Source organism: Ambystoma mexicanum, chromosome 8 (genome assembly GCF_040938575.1).
Source record: "Ambystoma mexicanum isolate Mex_15411 chromosome 8, UKY_AmexF1_1, whole genome shotgun sequence".
Taxonomy (NCBI): domain Eukaryota; kingdom Metazoa; phylum Chordata; class Amphibia; order Caudata; family Ambystomatidae; genus Ambystoma; species Ambystoma mexicanum.
In genome coordinates, this window is record NC_090929.1 from 1,022,057,486 (window position 1) to 1,022,072,898 (window position 15,413).

At 47.1% G+C, this 15,413-nt stretch overlaps 1 protein-coding gene across 2 annotated transcripts in view; it reads left to right on the plus strand.

Annotated features, from left to right (window-relative positions):
* The window catches only part of ADK (adenosine kinase), a 1,244,147-nt gene that overhangs the window by 193,610 nt on the left and 1,035,124 nt on the right, over positions 1–15,413 (plus strand). For both annotated transcript variants that reach the window (XM_069610963.1, XM_069610964.1), the window contains exon 2: positions 5,965–6,039. In XM_069610963.1, coding sequence (XP_069467064.1) covers positions 5,965–6,039 — 75 coding nt within the window. The remainder of the gene's footprint in view (positions 1–5,964; positions 6,040–15,413) is intronic.

A 15,413-nucleotide genomic window follows, 5' to 3' on the forward strand; every position in this document is an offset into this window, starting at 1 on the left:
TGCCCCAGTTGCCAAAAAAAGTCCTGATAGACCTTTCTTTAATTACTCTTTGTAAATTGGCAAGCAGTAGCAACCTCCACATGGAAAATGTTCAATAATTTTATGCTGGGAACTTTGAGTTGGGAATTCTCTTTATGAAAGTACTTTCTTCTCATTGAGTGGATCAGATGGTCATGTAGATTGCTACTGTTTCCTAATGCAAAAAGAGGTTGTTCCAAATTCATGCCACAAAGGTTAAGCACCCGTTAGAGCAGATCAATTGCTTGATTCTATTAGTCTATCTTTGACAGTCACACAAATGACTCCTTCTTGAATTTGATCTATTCTATATTTCTTATGTTGAATTATACTGTGCACCGTTACCCTTGGCATGGTATCCAGGTGCTTGCGTGGTTCTGTAAGAAAGCAGGTTGGGTAGGTTAGTGAGGGAAGAGGGATTCTGATAGAGGAGGTGCTTTTCTGTTGGTGCCTGTAGAGCCAGGTGAAACTGCCGTCTGCAAGTCTTTGTAGGTGTTCGTGTTGTGTGCTTGGGGTTATTGTGACCGAAAGGGCAACGTCCAGTGACTGGGATGTTTGTTTGCCACAGTTGTTATGGTGAATGTATGGGTTGTGTGTTTATGTGGGGGTGAGACTGGCCCGTTAGACGATGTGGGGTATGCTGGAGAGGAGTGAGGAGAATGGAAGGTTGGTGTTTGGTACCGTTTGTTTTGTTGGATCCAGAATTTGTGCTGTTATTGGATTATCTCGGGTCCCCGGTGACCTTGGTGGCCGCACCCGTTTTATGCTAATCACTCAGTTGAATAGACAGGTTTTCAGGAGTTTACTGAAGGTGAGGTGGTCTTCTGTCATTCTTATCTCCTTTAGGATTGAGTTCCATAGATTGGCAATTAGATGCGAGAGTGAGTTTCCTCCAAATTTTCGATTTGGAGCTTGTCGCTTGATCTAAGGTTTCTTCCTGGTTGGTAGCGGTTAAGGGCTTTGATGTTGATACTTTTTTTTTTTTTTTACTGGCAGCCAGCGTAGAATTCTCTGGGCTGGTGTGATGTGGTCTCTTTTAGTCTCCGGAGTATCTTTGCTGCAGTGTTTTGGATGCATTGGAGTTTTATTTTTAGTGAGTCGTTATGACAGTCCATGGTCGAGGCTTTTCATAGTCTTTTCTGGATACGACTAGGGAGATGATTGCGAGAGTTCTGCGTGGGAAGGAGGGGTAGGGGAGGATCCCTGTAAGTAGTCGCAGGAGGTACAAGCATTTTTTTGTTGTGGTGTTGACTTGTGGTTTCTAGTGAGTCTATTGTCCATGAGTATTTGCAGATTTCTTTATCAAAGCAGATGCTTCTGGTTGGGTTACCTTGCCAGGTGGCTAGTTCAGTTGTGGGTCTATTGTGTTATCCTATGGTGGTGAGATCATCATTTCTGTTTTGGTCAGGCTTAGCTTGAGGTTGGTTGCCAAGCAGCTGTATGTCAGTGAGGCAATTGAGGATGTTTGGGTCTTGGGTTGTGGCTATCTTCGCGAGAGTTTGGTATATCTGCCTAGTTGTAGGCGGTCAGTCAGAGGTTTTGAATGATTTTCATTATGGGGGACATGTAGATATTGAAAAGGAGTGGGGAGAGGCTAGAGCCTTGTGGTACGCCACCGGAGATGTTTTGGATGTAAATGGCAGTAGGTAAATTCTTTCAGTTCGGTAAGTGAGTAAGATTTTAGCCGTTGTAAAGTGGAGTCTTTAACACCGCATTCCTCGAGTTTCTCAATTAGTGTTGTGTGTCTGTGTTGAACGCGGCTGATATGTCCAGTAGTATGAGGGCAGATTGTATGCTGCTGTGTGCATTTATTTGTAGGATGTGCCTAGTTCTCATTAGTCACCTGCACCAAACTCTGTTTGGTCAGCGTTCCCCACTTTTTCTGATCAAGACTTTCTCAGGGCTATTCATCAGCTAAAATTGGCTTCACCTGCCGACTCCATCCCCCCTGGCTCTTCTTAAGGAAATCTCGGGCAACTTGATCTCCCAAATCACTGCTGCAGTAAATTCGTCGTTCTGTGATGGATGTATTCCTAACACTATGAAACATGCTCTTGTGATCCCCCTACTTAAACCTTCTTTAGATCCTGTGGTGTTGGCTAATTATTGCCCAGTTTCTCTCAAACTTCCTTATGAAGGTGTAGGAGGCCCTTGTATCCCCCCTGCTCTCATATTTCTTGGAATCCTCTGGGTTTTTCGACTCTTTTTAGTTGGGTTTTCGGCCTGGGAGGGGCACAGTCGGTCCTAAACTGTGCTGGATGACCTGGCCCGCCTGGTTGATCATGGTGGTGTCAGAGCAGTATTATTATTAGATCTTACTGCTGTGTTCGACACGGTAGATCATCCCACCTTGATCTCATGGCTTTCTGCAGCTGGTTTGTCTGGCAAAGTTTTGGTTTGGTTCTCTGCCTTCCTGGCCGATGGTTCCCAGACAGTTTTGCTCCCTCCTTTTCTCTCTAAACCGGTGCTGCTGTCGTGTGGGGTCCCACAGTCGTCTGCACTGTCACCTATACTGTTTAATATTTATATTGGGCCACTTCTCCTCCTTTATTCTATCCAATTGTTTCAGGTACTAATCCTATGCCGATGACCCGCAGATCTAGGTCCATCTGGTCTTACTCTATCAGATACTGCGGCACAGCTTAGGAGTTGCCTTGAAGACCTGGGCTCTTGGATGGCAGCGAATTGGCTAAAATTAAACGGCAATAAAACTGAGGTCCTACTTGTTGGAAACTCCAGTCCTCTCTCCTTCTGGGCGGCTGATTTTTGGTCAATCTCTCTTGGTCCGTTCCCTCTGCCGTCGTCTTTGGTAATGAATTTGGGTGTAAAAATTACCTTGTCTCTCTATGAATGAGCAGGTTGCGGCTGTCTGTAAGGCCGGGCACTTTAAATTGAAATTCTTGCGTAAAGTCCTTCCCTTCATCCCGGCTAAATTTCAAGCGCCGGTGGTTGTAGCTCTTGTTCTTAGCGCAGTTGACTATTGTAATTCGCGCTACTTTGGTCAACCACGCTATATTATAAATCGTCTTCAGATGCTCCAAAATGCTGCTGCCAAGTCCATCCTTCATCCCCTGCTTGGAACGTATGTCTCCTCTGCTTAAACGGCTTCACTGGCTGCTTATTGAGACACAGATTCTTTATATATCTGTGTGCATTGTTCACTGCGCCTTCTACAAATCTGGGGCGGAATATCTTCAAGTAAAGTTTCCTTGGTATGTTCCTGCTCGGTCTCTTCGCTCTCAGTCGCCTTACTGGTTCCACTTCCTTGGGTCAGACGATATCCCACATGGGCGGTCGAGCTTTCTCAGTGTCTGCTGCTAAGCCCTGGAACGCTCTGCATCACTCTCTGTAAGGTATTTCTGATTATCTCGCCTTTCGTCGTTCTCTTAAAGCCTTATGGTTCTAGGCTGTGAATAAAACAGCTGTTTCTCTGCAGGTGTAGCGCCAAGATGCCTTTGGGCGAACATGCGCACAATACATTTAAATAACATAACATACGGATAAAGTGCTGATTCTGTTTCTCTCATTGGCTTGAAGCCGACTTGCAAGTGGTCAAGTGTTCAGTTGGTTTCTGCATGGTTGAGCAGAATTTTGTATACGTGGTCTTCCAGTAGTTTCGCTAGGTAGGGTTGATTAGATAAGGGTATGTAGTTGGTGGGATCTTCCTGTTATGTTTTTTTAGGAGTGGCTGATATAAGCTGATTTGAAAGATTTCGGTACTATTCCTGTATTCGGGGATTGGTCCATCAGTAGCCGGAATTAAGATGCTGCAGTGCTGTGGTTGAAGATTTCTTTGTAGATGCCTGGTGGGACATGGGTAATTGGAGGATCCCGCAAGGTTGGTGTCATTTATTAGTATGGAGAAAACCTATTTGTCTATTGGTTCAAATCGGTTGAGTGTTTCTGCGGTTGGTGGAGGTTCTGCAATCGTACTGGAGGTTCTGCAATCGTACTTGTGTTTATTATTGCGTGGCTTGCTTCAATGATCTGTTGGATTGTTTTTATTTTGTTCTTGGGTAATTGTGATTTTGATGGTATGACACCTTTGTTGCAGAATGTAGGGTTTTGAATTTCCATTTCTTGAGTAAATAATCATTACACCATGCCCACTTAAGGGTTTACTAAGTAGCCTACGTAGGCATGCCCGTGCAATCTGTTTCTGCCAAGGTTGCTGTTCAAAATACTCCCCTTTTGGAACAATTTCTTCTACTTGCAGAAAGTGTCCAAAATTGATATCATGCTGTGAGTAGTGATGCTGACTGTATACTGTATACGACGGAAGTGTGTTGTGGGCTTTCTCTTGCATTTGGAAATCAGCCATTTTTGGCAACGAATTTGAATATCTAATGTAGTTTATAATAATCCATACTGGCAGAGCACTCTAGATTTTATTTCTTTTAGTAACCTGCCATACTAAAAATATAGTAACATACTTTTTCCAAGTCCCAATTCAGGAGTAAATGGGCTCTTCGGAACAGCGATGTGATGATTCAAAATTAACCATTTGCAAAAGTTGGGTACAGACAGCGCCCGTTGTTACTTTTTACACTTTGTATAAAACTGCCCAGTAAAAAGAAAGTAATTCCTTCCCAATGCTGTCTGCAGACGTTCAATAACAAAGGGGGTTGGTGGGGAGTGGGATGAAGTCTTGATGTCCAAGATACAAAATGCCTTCCCTTGCGGTATGTTAGTGTAGAGGCCTGTAACGCCCAACATAACCGATAACTAAGTCTTCATTAAAGTATATTAACCTCTTTGTCTTGCAGATAAATGCGATCTATTTCATGAGGAGTTAGATATTTGTCAGTATATTGACAAATGGGTTCCGAAATGGCACCACAACTTGTCACATTGGGTTCACCTGGTGTTTGCCCTTAATTATCTAATTTAGGTAAGACATAAACAATGATGCCTCAGTCTGTTTATTCAAGAAGTTATGTCCATTGGTACTGATATACAACCTTAAGTGTACACTAGCCCTGTCACTTCTTCAATGAGCTGTCTGGTTTACGTTATAATTTTTCACGTTTTACCTGGTGTCCTTGTGCTCTGTGTTGTCCAGGCAGTTGAGGAGGCCTGTAGTTTTGACCTAAGTCTTAAATCTGGCCTCAAACATCTGCACCCTCTCTGATTTTGATTTAAGGAGACCAGGCCACTTTTTATGGGATTCCTGCATAGGTAATTTAGGGGCCTGTAGCCACCTCACATCTAAGCTAATGGCAGATGCTAGCTTTTGAATGATTTCCAGTATATTACATGCTTTGCTTAGGAAATTGTCCGCATTTATTAACCATATTTCTCAACTGGATACTATGCATCCTTCATGCGTCCCCCACTGTACAAAAATATCATTTGTTTTTAAAGTCAATAATGCAATAACACCTGCTGCTCTAAGAATTAATTACTTTTTGCTTTTACTTTGGGACGTCTAACCAGGCCATAGCCTCGGTTAGTATTTAAAGTTTTAAAAAGAAAACCTTCACAGTGGTACTGAATTCTGTCTACTTGTTTGGCTGGAAGGGTGAGGGGGAGGGTGAAGTGTGCATAGGTAGTGGTCCCGTGCCCCTATTGTCCAGCTTCATAGTTGATGATCTGGTTGTTGACTGAAGGCGGAATGGAATGCATGTCTGCCATGTCTTCGTGTATGTAGGTGGGAGGGAGTGGTCAACTGGCTGGCTAAGGATATAAGGGGATGAATAGGGATGAGATGGTGGTGGGAGGGTTTGTTTGCTGAAATAAGGACTGCTAAGTAAAGAAGTAAGTTTTCTAGCTGGTGGTAAGGTGATCTCTGGATGTTGGTGGAGGGGTATTGTCTAAATGGTCTGTGCCCTTTGGCGAATGAGTGATCCCATGCCTGACTGAGTCTTGTAAGTTTATCACGACGGTTTGTGATTTAAAAAATACATAGTTGGTTTGTTTTAACGCTTGTTTTTGTTTTCCCATCAGTGAGAACCTTCTGTTCGGCATGGGGAACCCCTTGCTGGACATCAGTGCTGTGGTGGACAAAGACTTCCTTGACAAGTGAGTGCCTATCTTTTTTTTTTTTTTTTTTTTTTTTACCTCTGTGGGACTCAACAGCGTCTTAGACTTCTACTATTCACTAAGGTACAAGTGGGTTGTCATACCATCTGGTTTGTGTGAAATTGTTTACTTGTAGAGCTAGCTTTTGTACAGACATTTAGGTTGCTTGGAAGCACTTTGGCAGATGGTAAACGTGGTTTTAGTTGCTGGCATAGCACATGTAATGCCAGAGGATCCCTCCAAAAAGCAGAGGGTTAACCAGGTGGTAGAGCAATGGTAAGGAGTGTGTGGTTCCAAAAAGCCCTCCTAACATTATTTTTCAGAGAATGTGATCTCAAAAAGAGTGACTCCCAAGTCCTTTTCTCACCTGACTTTGGCTCTTATTGCTTTTGGAGCTGTCCCTGTAACCAATTTCAGTTTTGCTAACATGCCCCTACTCCTTAACATGCTGGACCAAAACCGGTGATAAATCGATTTCCTTCAAATCCTCCTGTTCAATTTTTGTGGCACGCATAGATTAATAATGCTAAGTTTCCCCCCTAATGTAATAACATTAATGAACTTTACTTCCCACTACAGCGGACCCACTTCAACCCAGCGTGATATCACCTCTAAAAACTAGATTCTTCCCTTAAGTCCTCTAGGAAGGGGGAGCCCAAATATAACTAAATTGAGATCACTAGGTTGTATGGGAGCCTGGATGCCTTGGGCCCCATCAAGACCGGTCAGGGCACAATGGGATATCTAACAGCTCTGGGTCGGATCTCTAACCGGTCTGGGTATGGATGTTCTAAGGAGCCAGAGCCATTTCCACTACATTCACAGCCACTCGCTTTCATGTTCATGACGGTTTACTATACAGGACAAGCCTAGGTTTACTCTAATCCCCCTCCTTTAGCGGAGGGCAATTAATTTTGTAGGACGCCAGATCCTCACGAAGCCTCACAGCCAGCAACATGTATGATCTTGATTTCATTTGCTTGTGTTCTACTCCTGCTGCCCCCAAACAAATCACATCTGGACCAAGTGAATTGTATCTGGGAGGTATTCATCCAGCTAAGAAGCCTGCATCGTGGTCAGGTACTTTGCATTAACATTCAACAAAGGAATTGCCCAACAGGAGACGCAATTTAACGACTTCCACCCCACTTGTGTATCACTGAAATATAGAGGGGGGGGCGAAAGAGGGCAGAATGTTGTAATACTCAATCGCAGTAAACCTATTGCCCAGCTTTGGAGCCAAAAGATGCAGAAACCATTTATATAATTGGTCAGTGACTCCAAAGGACCCTGCTAAGTTTCTTGATTAGATCGCCTTAAAGCACTCGATCTCTGGCGTATATGGGAAAAGGCATTGGTAAGCAGGAGAATCCGAAAGTTGGGTAGGCGCATGGATGCAAGGTACTCTCTAATCTGTGACTTACTCTACATTTTCTGCAGGTTATAGTTCCTTGTTAAAGTTGGCAAAACCTTCGGCAATTCCTCCTGGCTCCTTGTGTTCTAACATCGATACAACCATTCTACCTGCCACTGATAAATACATGCTCTTAGGAATCTCCTTGATATCATGGTGTTTGTGTCGCCACCTTTTTTTTATGATCTATGCTTCAAGAATCTTTAACAAAAATACAATCTGAGGAGTTTTGAGTTTCCCCACTATTTAGCACTTGCCCACCTTCACCACACTACTCTCCAGAGAGAATTCTTTACCACGGTGGTGCAACTCTGCTTTTAGTTTTTCCCCTCCGACATCTCCCTCTTCTGGTGCCGTACTCAGTATCAGGTATTATTCTATCCCACCAATATCGCACATATATGGTCGTGGGGTAAGGCCATAGGCGATATTATTAGTGGGGATGATTTATGGTGATATTAGGACAGGGGGTGTCCCCCGGTCCGTTATAAAAAATTATGGTGGTTGTAGGTGTCCCCCGCAGGTTCCATGGCTTAATATCGCGCAAAAATATGGCGATATTTTTGCAGGGATATTAACACATGGAACCCTGGTGCCCACCACCTTCGCATCAGCGGCCCTCTAAGTGTCCCAAGCTGCCTCCAAGAAAATTCCTGTGCTGTCTTCACCTTAATCTCCCAAAAATGCTCCTTCGCTTCCATAAGTAGCTTTGCATGGTCATCGCCTAATTGGGTATTGCACTGCCATCTGCCTTTGGGATGGAAGACATGTCATAAGCCACGGGTGGAGGAGTGGTGGAAGGATTTGCAGAAATGGGCGGAGGCAGAAACCGTGGTGTGGCAAGAAGCAAGTACTGCGAGGGTGCGGGGGAAGAGGTGGGAAGCCTGATGGCATGGAGGTCACTAATAACGGAATTGTTTGGGACGGTGCAGGACCTGACAGGATCCACGGAGTGCGAGACCCCATTGCGCGAGGCAGATACAGAGTGCGTGGAACAATAGGCTCGTAAGGGAGGGTGGTACGGGGGAAGCGGTGACCAAAATAAATCGAACATATGTATTTTATTGATGCACACACTGCGTGTGTGGTTTGTATTGATTTTTGTTTGAAAATTAATAAAGTTTTTTAAAAAAAAAAATCTTGCTATTATCGGCTGAGGCGGTGCTCTGGGCGGTGGTTTTCTTGTCAGGGCTCTATGCACCCTTTCAACTGTGAACCCCAGGGTGAGCGACCCAGCTCCTATTTCCTGCAACAGCATGTTATCAATGAAGTTTGTCGGGTTTGAACCTTCAGCTTCCGGGAGTCCAACAATCCATACGTTGTTCCTTCGTGCCCGACCTTCCGCCTCTTCTGCTCTGTTTTTGAGATTCTGCACTTGCTGTTGCAGTATGGAGACCCCCTGGGAGTTTTCGTTACAACTGCTTGTGTTAGCTTTCACCACCTCCTCTAGCACTCCTGTGCGTTCTGTTAATGCCCTGACAGCCTGTCTGAAGAGGTTCATGTCAATACTGATTGCATCAATTTCGAATTCCAAATTCCAGTGCCAACGTCAGCTCAGCTATGGCTTCCAGTATCTGTTGGTCACTTCGCCCGAGGGCTTTCTCTCCTTGTGCCTCTTGCGTTGCTGTTGTCACACTTTGTGCCATTTGTGCGGGTTTGGCAAATGCGTCGATCAATGACTGTTTCCCTTTGCTCTTGTTTGCCTTGGCTGCCATTGTTGCACCTCCCTGCTCCGTAGCGCTCTCTTCTCCTAGGATCAGCGTGGTGCAGTTTCTTGTCTGTTGCAGTACTGTTCTCTTCCGTTGTTCGTTACAGCCGTTGTGTACTTATGTTTCCCACTTGTACTTTTAACTAAGCCCACTTCTTACTTCGCCTTCACCTTAGAGTTCAACTTGTGGCGGGGTGTCCTCACCATTGTTTATATAGCACAAGCACCCCCCTCATCGCCCCTACATCTTCAGGTGCCTCGGTGGGTGCCTCCTGTGTCTGGTGGTAGTGTTCTGGTCTGCTTAGTCTCATAACAAGCACTGTCACTCGCACCTCCCTGGAGGCCCGTTTCAGTTCTGTCCTAGTACTTACTGCTAATTTCGAAATGCTGCAGCGGATACCACTGTCGTGCTCATTGCACCCGTCTGTGTGCACCCTGTGTCTTGGCTCTTAAGTATATATATATTTCTGAGGCTTGTGGAATCTGCTTAGATCACATGCTGTGCATAGGCCGACATCTAGTGGAAGCTGCGGAGTATTACAGTTTGTTTTTCGAAAGTCGAAAATGGGCGTCGACACAGGCGTGCCAGTAATACTATCCCTAGTGTGACGTCCACTGTACCCAAGATCCCTCACGCGTGTAGGATCCTCAGATTGTTTTTTTCCGCCATACTGGTCGGAAGCATCTTGCGGAGTTCCCTGGCCTTAGCCATACTTTTGCTGTTATTATAATTTTAATTCTTATTCATTCCCTTCCCCACCCCAACGTCGACCCTCAACCTCGACGACGGCTGGAGAAGTCATCGACCGTCGACTGCTGCACGACGGATCTGGGCCTCGGTAGGCCGCTGGCCTCGGCCCGGGCCTAGTAGGCCGCTGGCCTCGGCCCTTACAAGTAGGGAGAGTGGGGGGTGGTACATACTCTTCACTCTTGATATATAGTTACATTTATATATATTCCTACACTTAGCAGCCCGCTGCCTTAAGGTGCGTATGGAGGGTACCCCTTTTCAATTCTGCCCCAAGTGCAATCGCAAATACCCTTGGGTCGACAGGCACGCCACGTGCAATCTCTGCTTGCCGAGGGATCACCCCGAAGCGAACTGCAGAGCGTGTAGTAGGTTTAAACCTAAGACACTTAAGGACCGTTCGACAAAGCGTTGGGCCCACCACGCCAGGCAGGAGGCCATGGCAGCGGAGGGCGCCTTCAGCGATGGCAGCGACGCCGTACTTTCGGACGGCGAGGGCATTACGGCGTCGAAAGACAGCCGACGAGCGCAGGTCCCCGACCTCGGAAGGTCGTCCGGCAAGGCGGCTATGGGGAAGACCCCCGGCGACGCAAGCGCTACACACCTAACACACACTAAACACACTAAGACCAACCGGACCTCGACGACGTCGACTTCCCGGAAAGAGGCACAAAAAGAACGGTCCGACTCGGTGTCCTCTGGGCGCTCTCGATCGAGATCGCCTCACGACGCAAGGCAATCATCCACTCTTGCCAAGAGTGCCTCGCTACACACACTAACGGAAGTTCGATCGTCGGGAGACGAAGACGACTTCCACCCCCAGGCCGCGCTCCAAGATACCGAGACCGCGGTTAACACCAGTGAGGCCCCACGCCCGAAGCACACAGATACCTTTCCAGACCCTCGACGCCAGGCGTCGAAAGTCTCTGGGGCCCCCAAGGGACAGGGAAAACATTTTTCCACGCACGGAGAAGGGGGGAAACAGCGGAAAGCACAGCCTTCCACCCCTGTAAAGCCTAAGCAGACAAGCAAACACAAGTCTACCCTTGAAAATAAATCACCTGCTAAAGTAATACCCTGTTCCAGGGAATGGTCCAGTGAAGACATAGACAGGGTTATGTCTAGGATGTCTTCCTTGGCTGATTTTTATGATAAGAACCCAGAACACTTTCTTTCATATAACCCTCAAGGGGCCACACCCTCAGGCTCCTCCGATCCTATCCCGCTAAGTAAAAAGCCCCGGGTCGAAAGACCTGAACCCTTCGAGGTTCAGCCTTACTCCACTCCATATTCTACTCCACTCCCCAGTTATCAGGGACAAGTTTTCCCTGAAGAGGACCAGGAGTTTGCAATTATGGAAGAACAAACCGGGACAGATTACTATGCAGAGGATGAGGACCTGGAGGAGGGAGAAGATGAGCAGGAAATTTACAGAGTAGATTCCCCAGTACAAAGCGAAGCCCCAGTTACTGACTCTCCAGTTGATAACCAGCCCCTCCTTAACGAGGTTCTCGCTCGAGCAGCGGAACACTTCCACATCGACACCCACGGTGTACAGGAGGAAAGGGACTTCGCGGAGGAGTTTGTAGGAGAGAGAAGACCGGTCGCTCAGACCATCCCTATCCTCAAATCCATCCAACGAAGAATAGATCCTTCCCTGGTGAATCCTAACCTCACCAGAGCTGTCAACCCCAGAATTGAAAAGATTTTCCGGGCAGCCCAGTCTGACCCTCTGTATATAAAGGGACATCTTAAACCAGATTCCCTAGTGGTGACCAACACTAGAAAGAGGGCTGGCACGCCCTTATCTTCATCAGAAGCTCCTCCCGACAAGGAGAGCAAAAAACTTTACGGGTTTGGCAGAAAGGTAGCCTCAACGTCCGCCTACCAAGCAAGGATTGCGAATTCCACCACCCTGTTGGCTAGTTACAATTGCCATCAATGGGAAGAAGTCGCGGCGCTCATTGCCTCTGCTCCAGAACCGTTAAAGGGCCAGCTGGCTCGGATCTCGGCAGAGGGGAGAGCCGTGTCTGGTTGCATTTTAAAAGCAACTTTCGACGCCGCTGACAACGCAGGGAGATTGATAGCAGAAGGTACTGTTATCAAGAGACATGCGTGGTTACGGCAGTCGGGATTCAAGACAGAAACCCAGGCTTCTTTAATAGACAAGCCAGTGGAACCCGACCTATTGTTTGGGAAAGCGGTCGAAGACGCACTTAAAAATGCCAAAGATGAATGAGACTCTCAAATCCCTTGGCCAGCTTACCAACAAACCCCCTAACCAGAGGGGGAACAATAATTTTCGTCGCCCACGCGGCCAAAATTCACAAAGAGGCAACTATGCCCAGGGACAAGGTACACAATGGAATAACAACCAGCAGTCTACCCAGAGTTACGGCAGGGGTAACAAGAGAGGTCGTGGAAGAGGCAGAGGCAGCCCCAACAAGGGCGGTGGCACGCCTCCACCAAAACAGTGACGCTCAGTTCAGGGTCCCTTGCCACGCAACCCCAGTAGGGGGACGCATTTCCACCTTCACCCAGGCTTGGGAAGGGATCACCTCAGACAGATGGGTGCTGTCAACAGTATCCGCAGGATATTGTATAGAACTACTGCAGCGTCCCCGGAATCATCCTCCACGACAAAGAGTGCACTCCCTAGAGCATCAAAGGATCCTTCTCGAGGAGATCGCCATTCTGCTAGAAAAGGACGCGATAGAACTCGTCCCAGGACACCAGGTAAACAAGGGTATCTATTCAACTTACTTCCTTGTGCCAAAGAAAGATTTGACAATGCGCCCAGTATTGGACTTACGGCCTGCCAACAAATATGTCAAGCCCCAAAAATTCCGTATGACCACGCTACAAGAGGTAATCCCCCTCCTAAAAAAGGGGGATTACATGGCAACCTTGGATATGAAAGATGCTTATTTTCATATTTCCATGCTCCCAGCGCACAAAAAGTACTTGCGCTTCAAGGTGGACAGTCGCCACTACCAATTCAAGGTACTGCCCTTCGGGATAGCTTCAGCACCAAGGGTATTCACCAAGGTACTGGCGGTGGCGGCTGCACACCTACGCAGGGAAGCAATCCCGGTGTACCCTTATCTGGACGACTGGCTCATAACGGGGGAAACCCCAGGAATTTGCAGGTCAAACATTCAGAGGACTATCGACCTCCTCCACGAATTAGGCTTCTCCATCAACGAGAAAAAGTCAAGTCTGGTGCCAAGCACCTCAAAACAGTTTCTAGGAGCTATCCTAGATACTCAGAAAGGATTGACCTTCCCTTCGGAAGAGAGAATTCGGAATATACTTCTGCAAATTCCGCATTATCAGTCAGGTCAACAGATAACAGTACGCAAAGCTATGCGGTTACTGGGCATGATGGCGTCATGCATTTACCTGGTCCCCCACGCGCGTCTGCGCATGCGTCCCATGCAGGAATGGTTGGCGAAACAGTGGTCTCAGGCAAGTGGTCATTGGGACGATCTAGTGGTCGTTTCGCCAACACTCGTACAGAGCCTACACTGGTGGACAAGAGAGAATCTCGCAAAGGGGAAACCCTTTTACGATCCCGAAGTACAAGCCGTGGTGACTACAGATGCATGCCTGACTGGGTGGGGAGCTCACCATCTCCACCACACAGCTCAGGGTCTCTGGTCTCACTCAGTAGCCAAGAACCACATCAATCTGCTAGAGCTTCTGGCAGTATTCCGAGCGCTAAGGGCGTTCGAGCCCCATCTACTGAACTTGTCGGTGCAGATCAGGACGGACAGCACGACAGCCATGTTCTATCTGAACAAGCAAGGGGGGACTCGTTCGCCAAATCTGTCCAAGCTTGCCCAGAAAATATGGATATGGGCACTCAGACGGAACATCTTCCTGTCATCGCAACATGTTCCAGGGGAGCTCAATTCCCTAGCGGATGCTCTAAGCAGAAACTCCCTCCCAGAAGAACACGAATGGGTCCTTCACAGAGACGTAGTAGAAGATCTCTTCTCTCAGTGGGGTTTCCCCACTATAGACCTATTCGCCACAAGCGAAAACAAACAATGCCCAGGATTTGCATCCAGGTTCCCCCAGCCGGACTCCCAAGGGAATGCCCTGTGGATGAACTGGTCAGGGATGTTTGCGTACGCTTTTCCACCAACTCCTCTCATCAGGAAGGTGGTGTACAAGATGAACAAGGAATCTATGACGCTCATCCTAGTTGCTCCCATGTGGGCGAGACAACCATGGTTTCCACACCTACGCAGGATGGCGGTGTGCGAACCCATCAGACTCCCAGCCTGGTACAACCTACTGTCCCAGCAACAGGGTCAAACAGTGCATCAGGAACCCAACTCTATGAACCTAGCAGCATGGCTCCTGAAGTCATAGAGTTTGGACATCTCAAATTACCACAGAGGTGTATGGACATTCTAAAGGAGTCCAGGAAACCAAATACAAGGCACTGTTACTTTGATAAGTGGAAAAGATTCGTTATCTGGTGCCAGAATAAACAAATCAACCCGGTTGATTGTACTCCTTCCAACGTTGTGACATACATGCTCCACCTGCTGGATGCAGGGTTGGTTTTTAACTCGCTGAAAGTACACCTGGCAGCCCTCTCGGCTTACACCACATCCCATAACAAGGTCTCGTGGTGGAAAGTACCAGTAGTTAAAGCCTTCATGGAAGGAGTAAAGAGACTTCACCCTCCTATTTCGAACCCACCGCCAGGATGGGACCTCAACGTGGTGCTAGCTAAGCTCATGGGACCCCCATTCGAACCCATGCATAAAAGTAGTCTCAAACACCTGACTTATAAAACGGCCTTCTTAGTAGCCATTACCTCCATAAGAAGGGTCAGTGAAATTCAGGCTCTGTCAGTGCAGGATCCTTTCTTTACTATCCACAAGGACAAACTGGTTTTACGCACACACCCTAGGTTCTCACCTAAATTCATATCCAAGTTCCATGTAAACCAGTCCATCGAGCTTCCGGCTTTCTTCCAGAACCCGCAAAGCTCGGCTGAGGTGAAACTACACACCCTAGATGTGCGTAGGGCGGTCCTATACTATGTAAATAAAACCAGACCGCTAAGGAAAACAGATCAACTGTTTGTCTCCGTAGCTACAGGCAGAGAGGGGGATCGCGTCTCTAAGGGCGCTATCTCGAAGTGGATTATCAACTGTATACAGCTGTGTTACTCTCTTTCTGACAAGACTCTGCCTTTTACGCCAAGGGCCCACTCTACTAGAGGCATTGGTGCCACTCTGGCTTTCATTGCAAATGTTCCCCTCGACACCATTTGCAAAGCGGCTACTTGGAGCTCTATTCACACTTTTACTCAGCATTACTGCATTGACACTCATTCCAAGACAGATACACAAGTGGGACAAGCGGTTCTAAGACACCTGTTTGCTCATGACCCTTCTCACATCCCACCTCCTTCTTCTGGTACTGCTCGCTAATCTATGCACAGCATGTGATCTAAGCAGATTCCACAAGCCTCAGAAGGG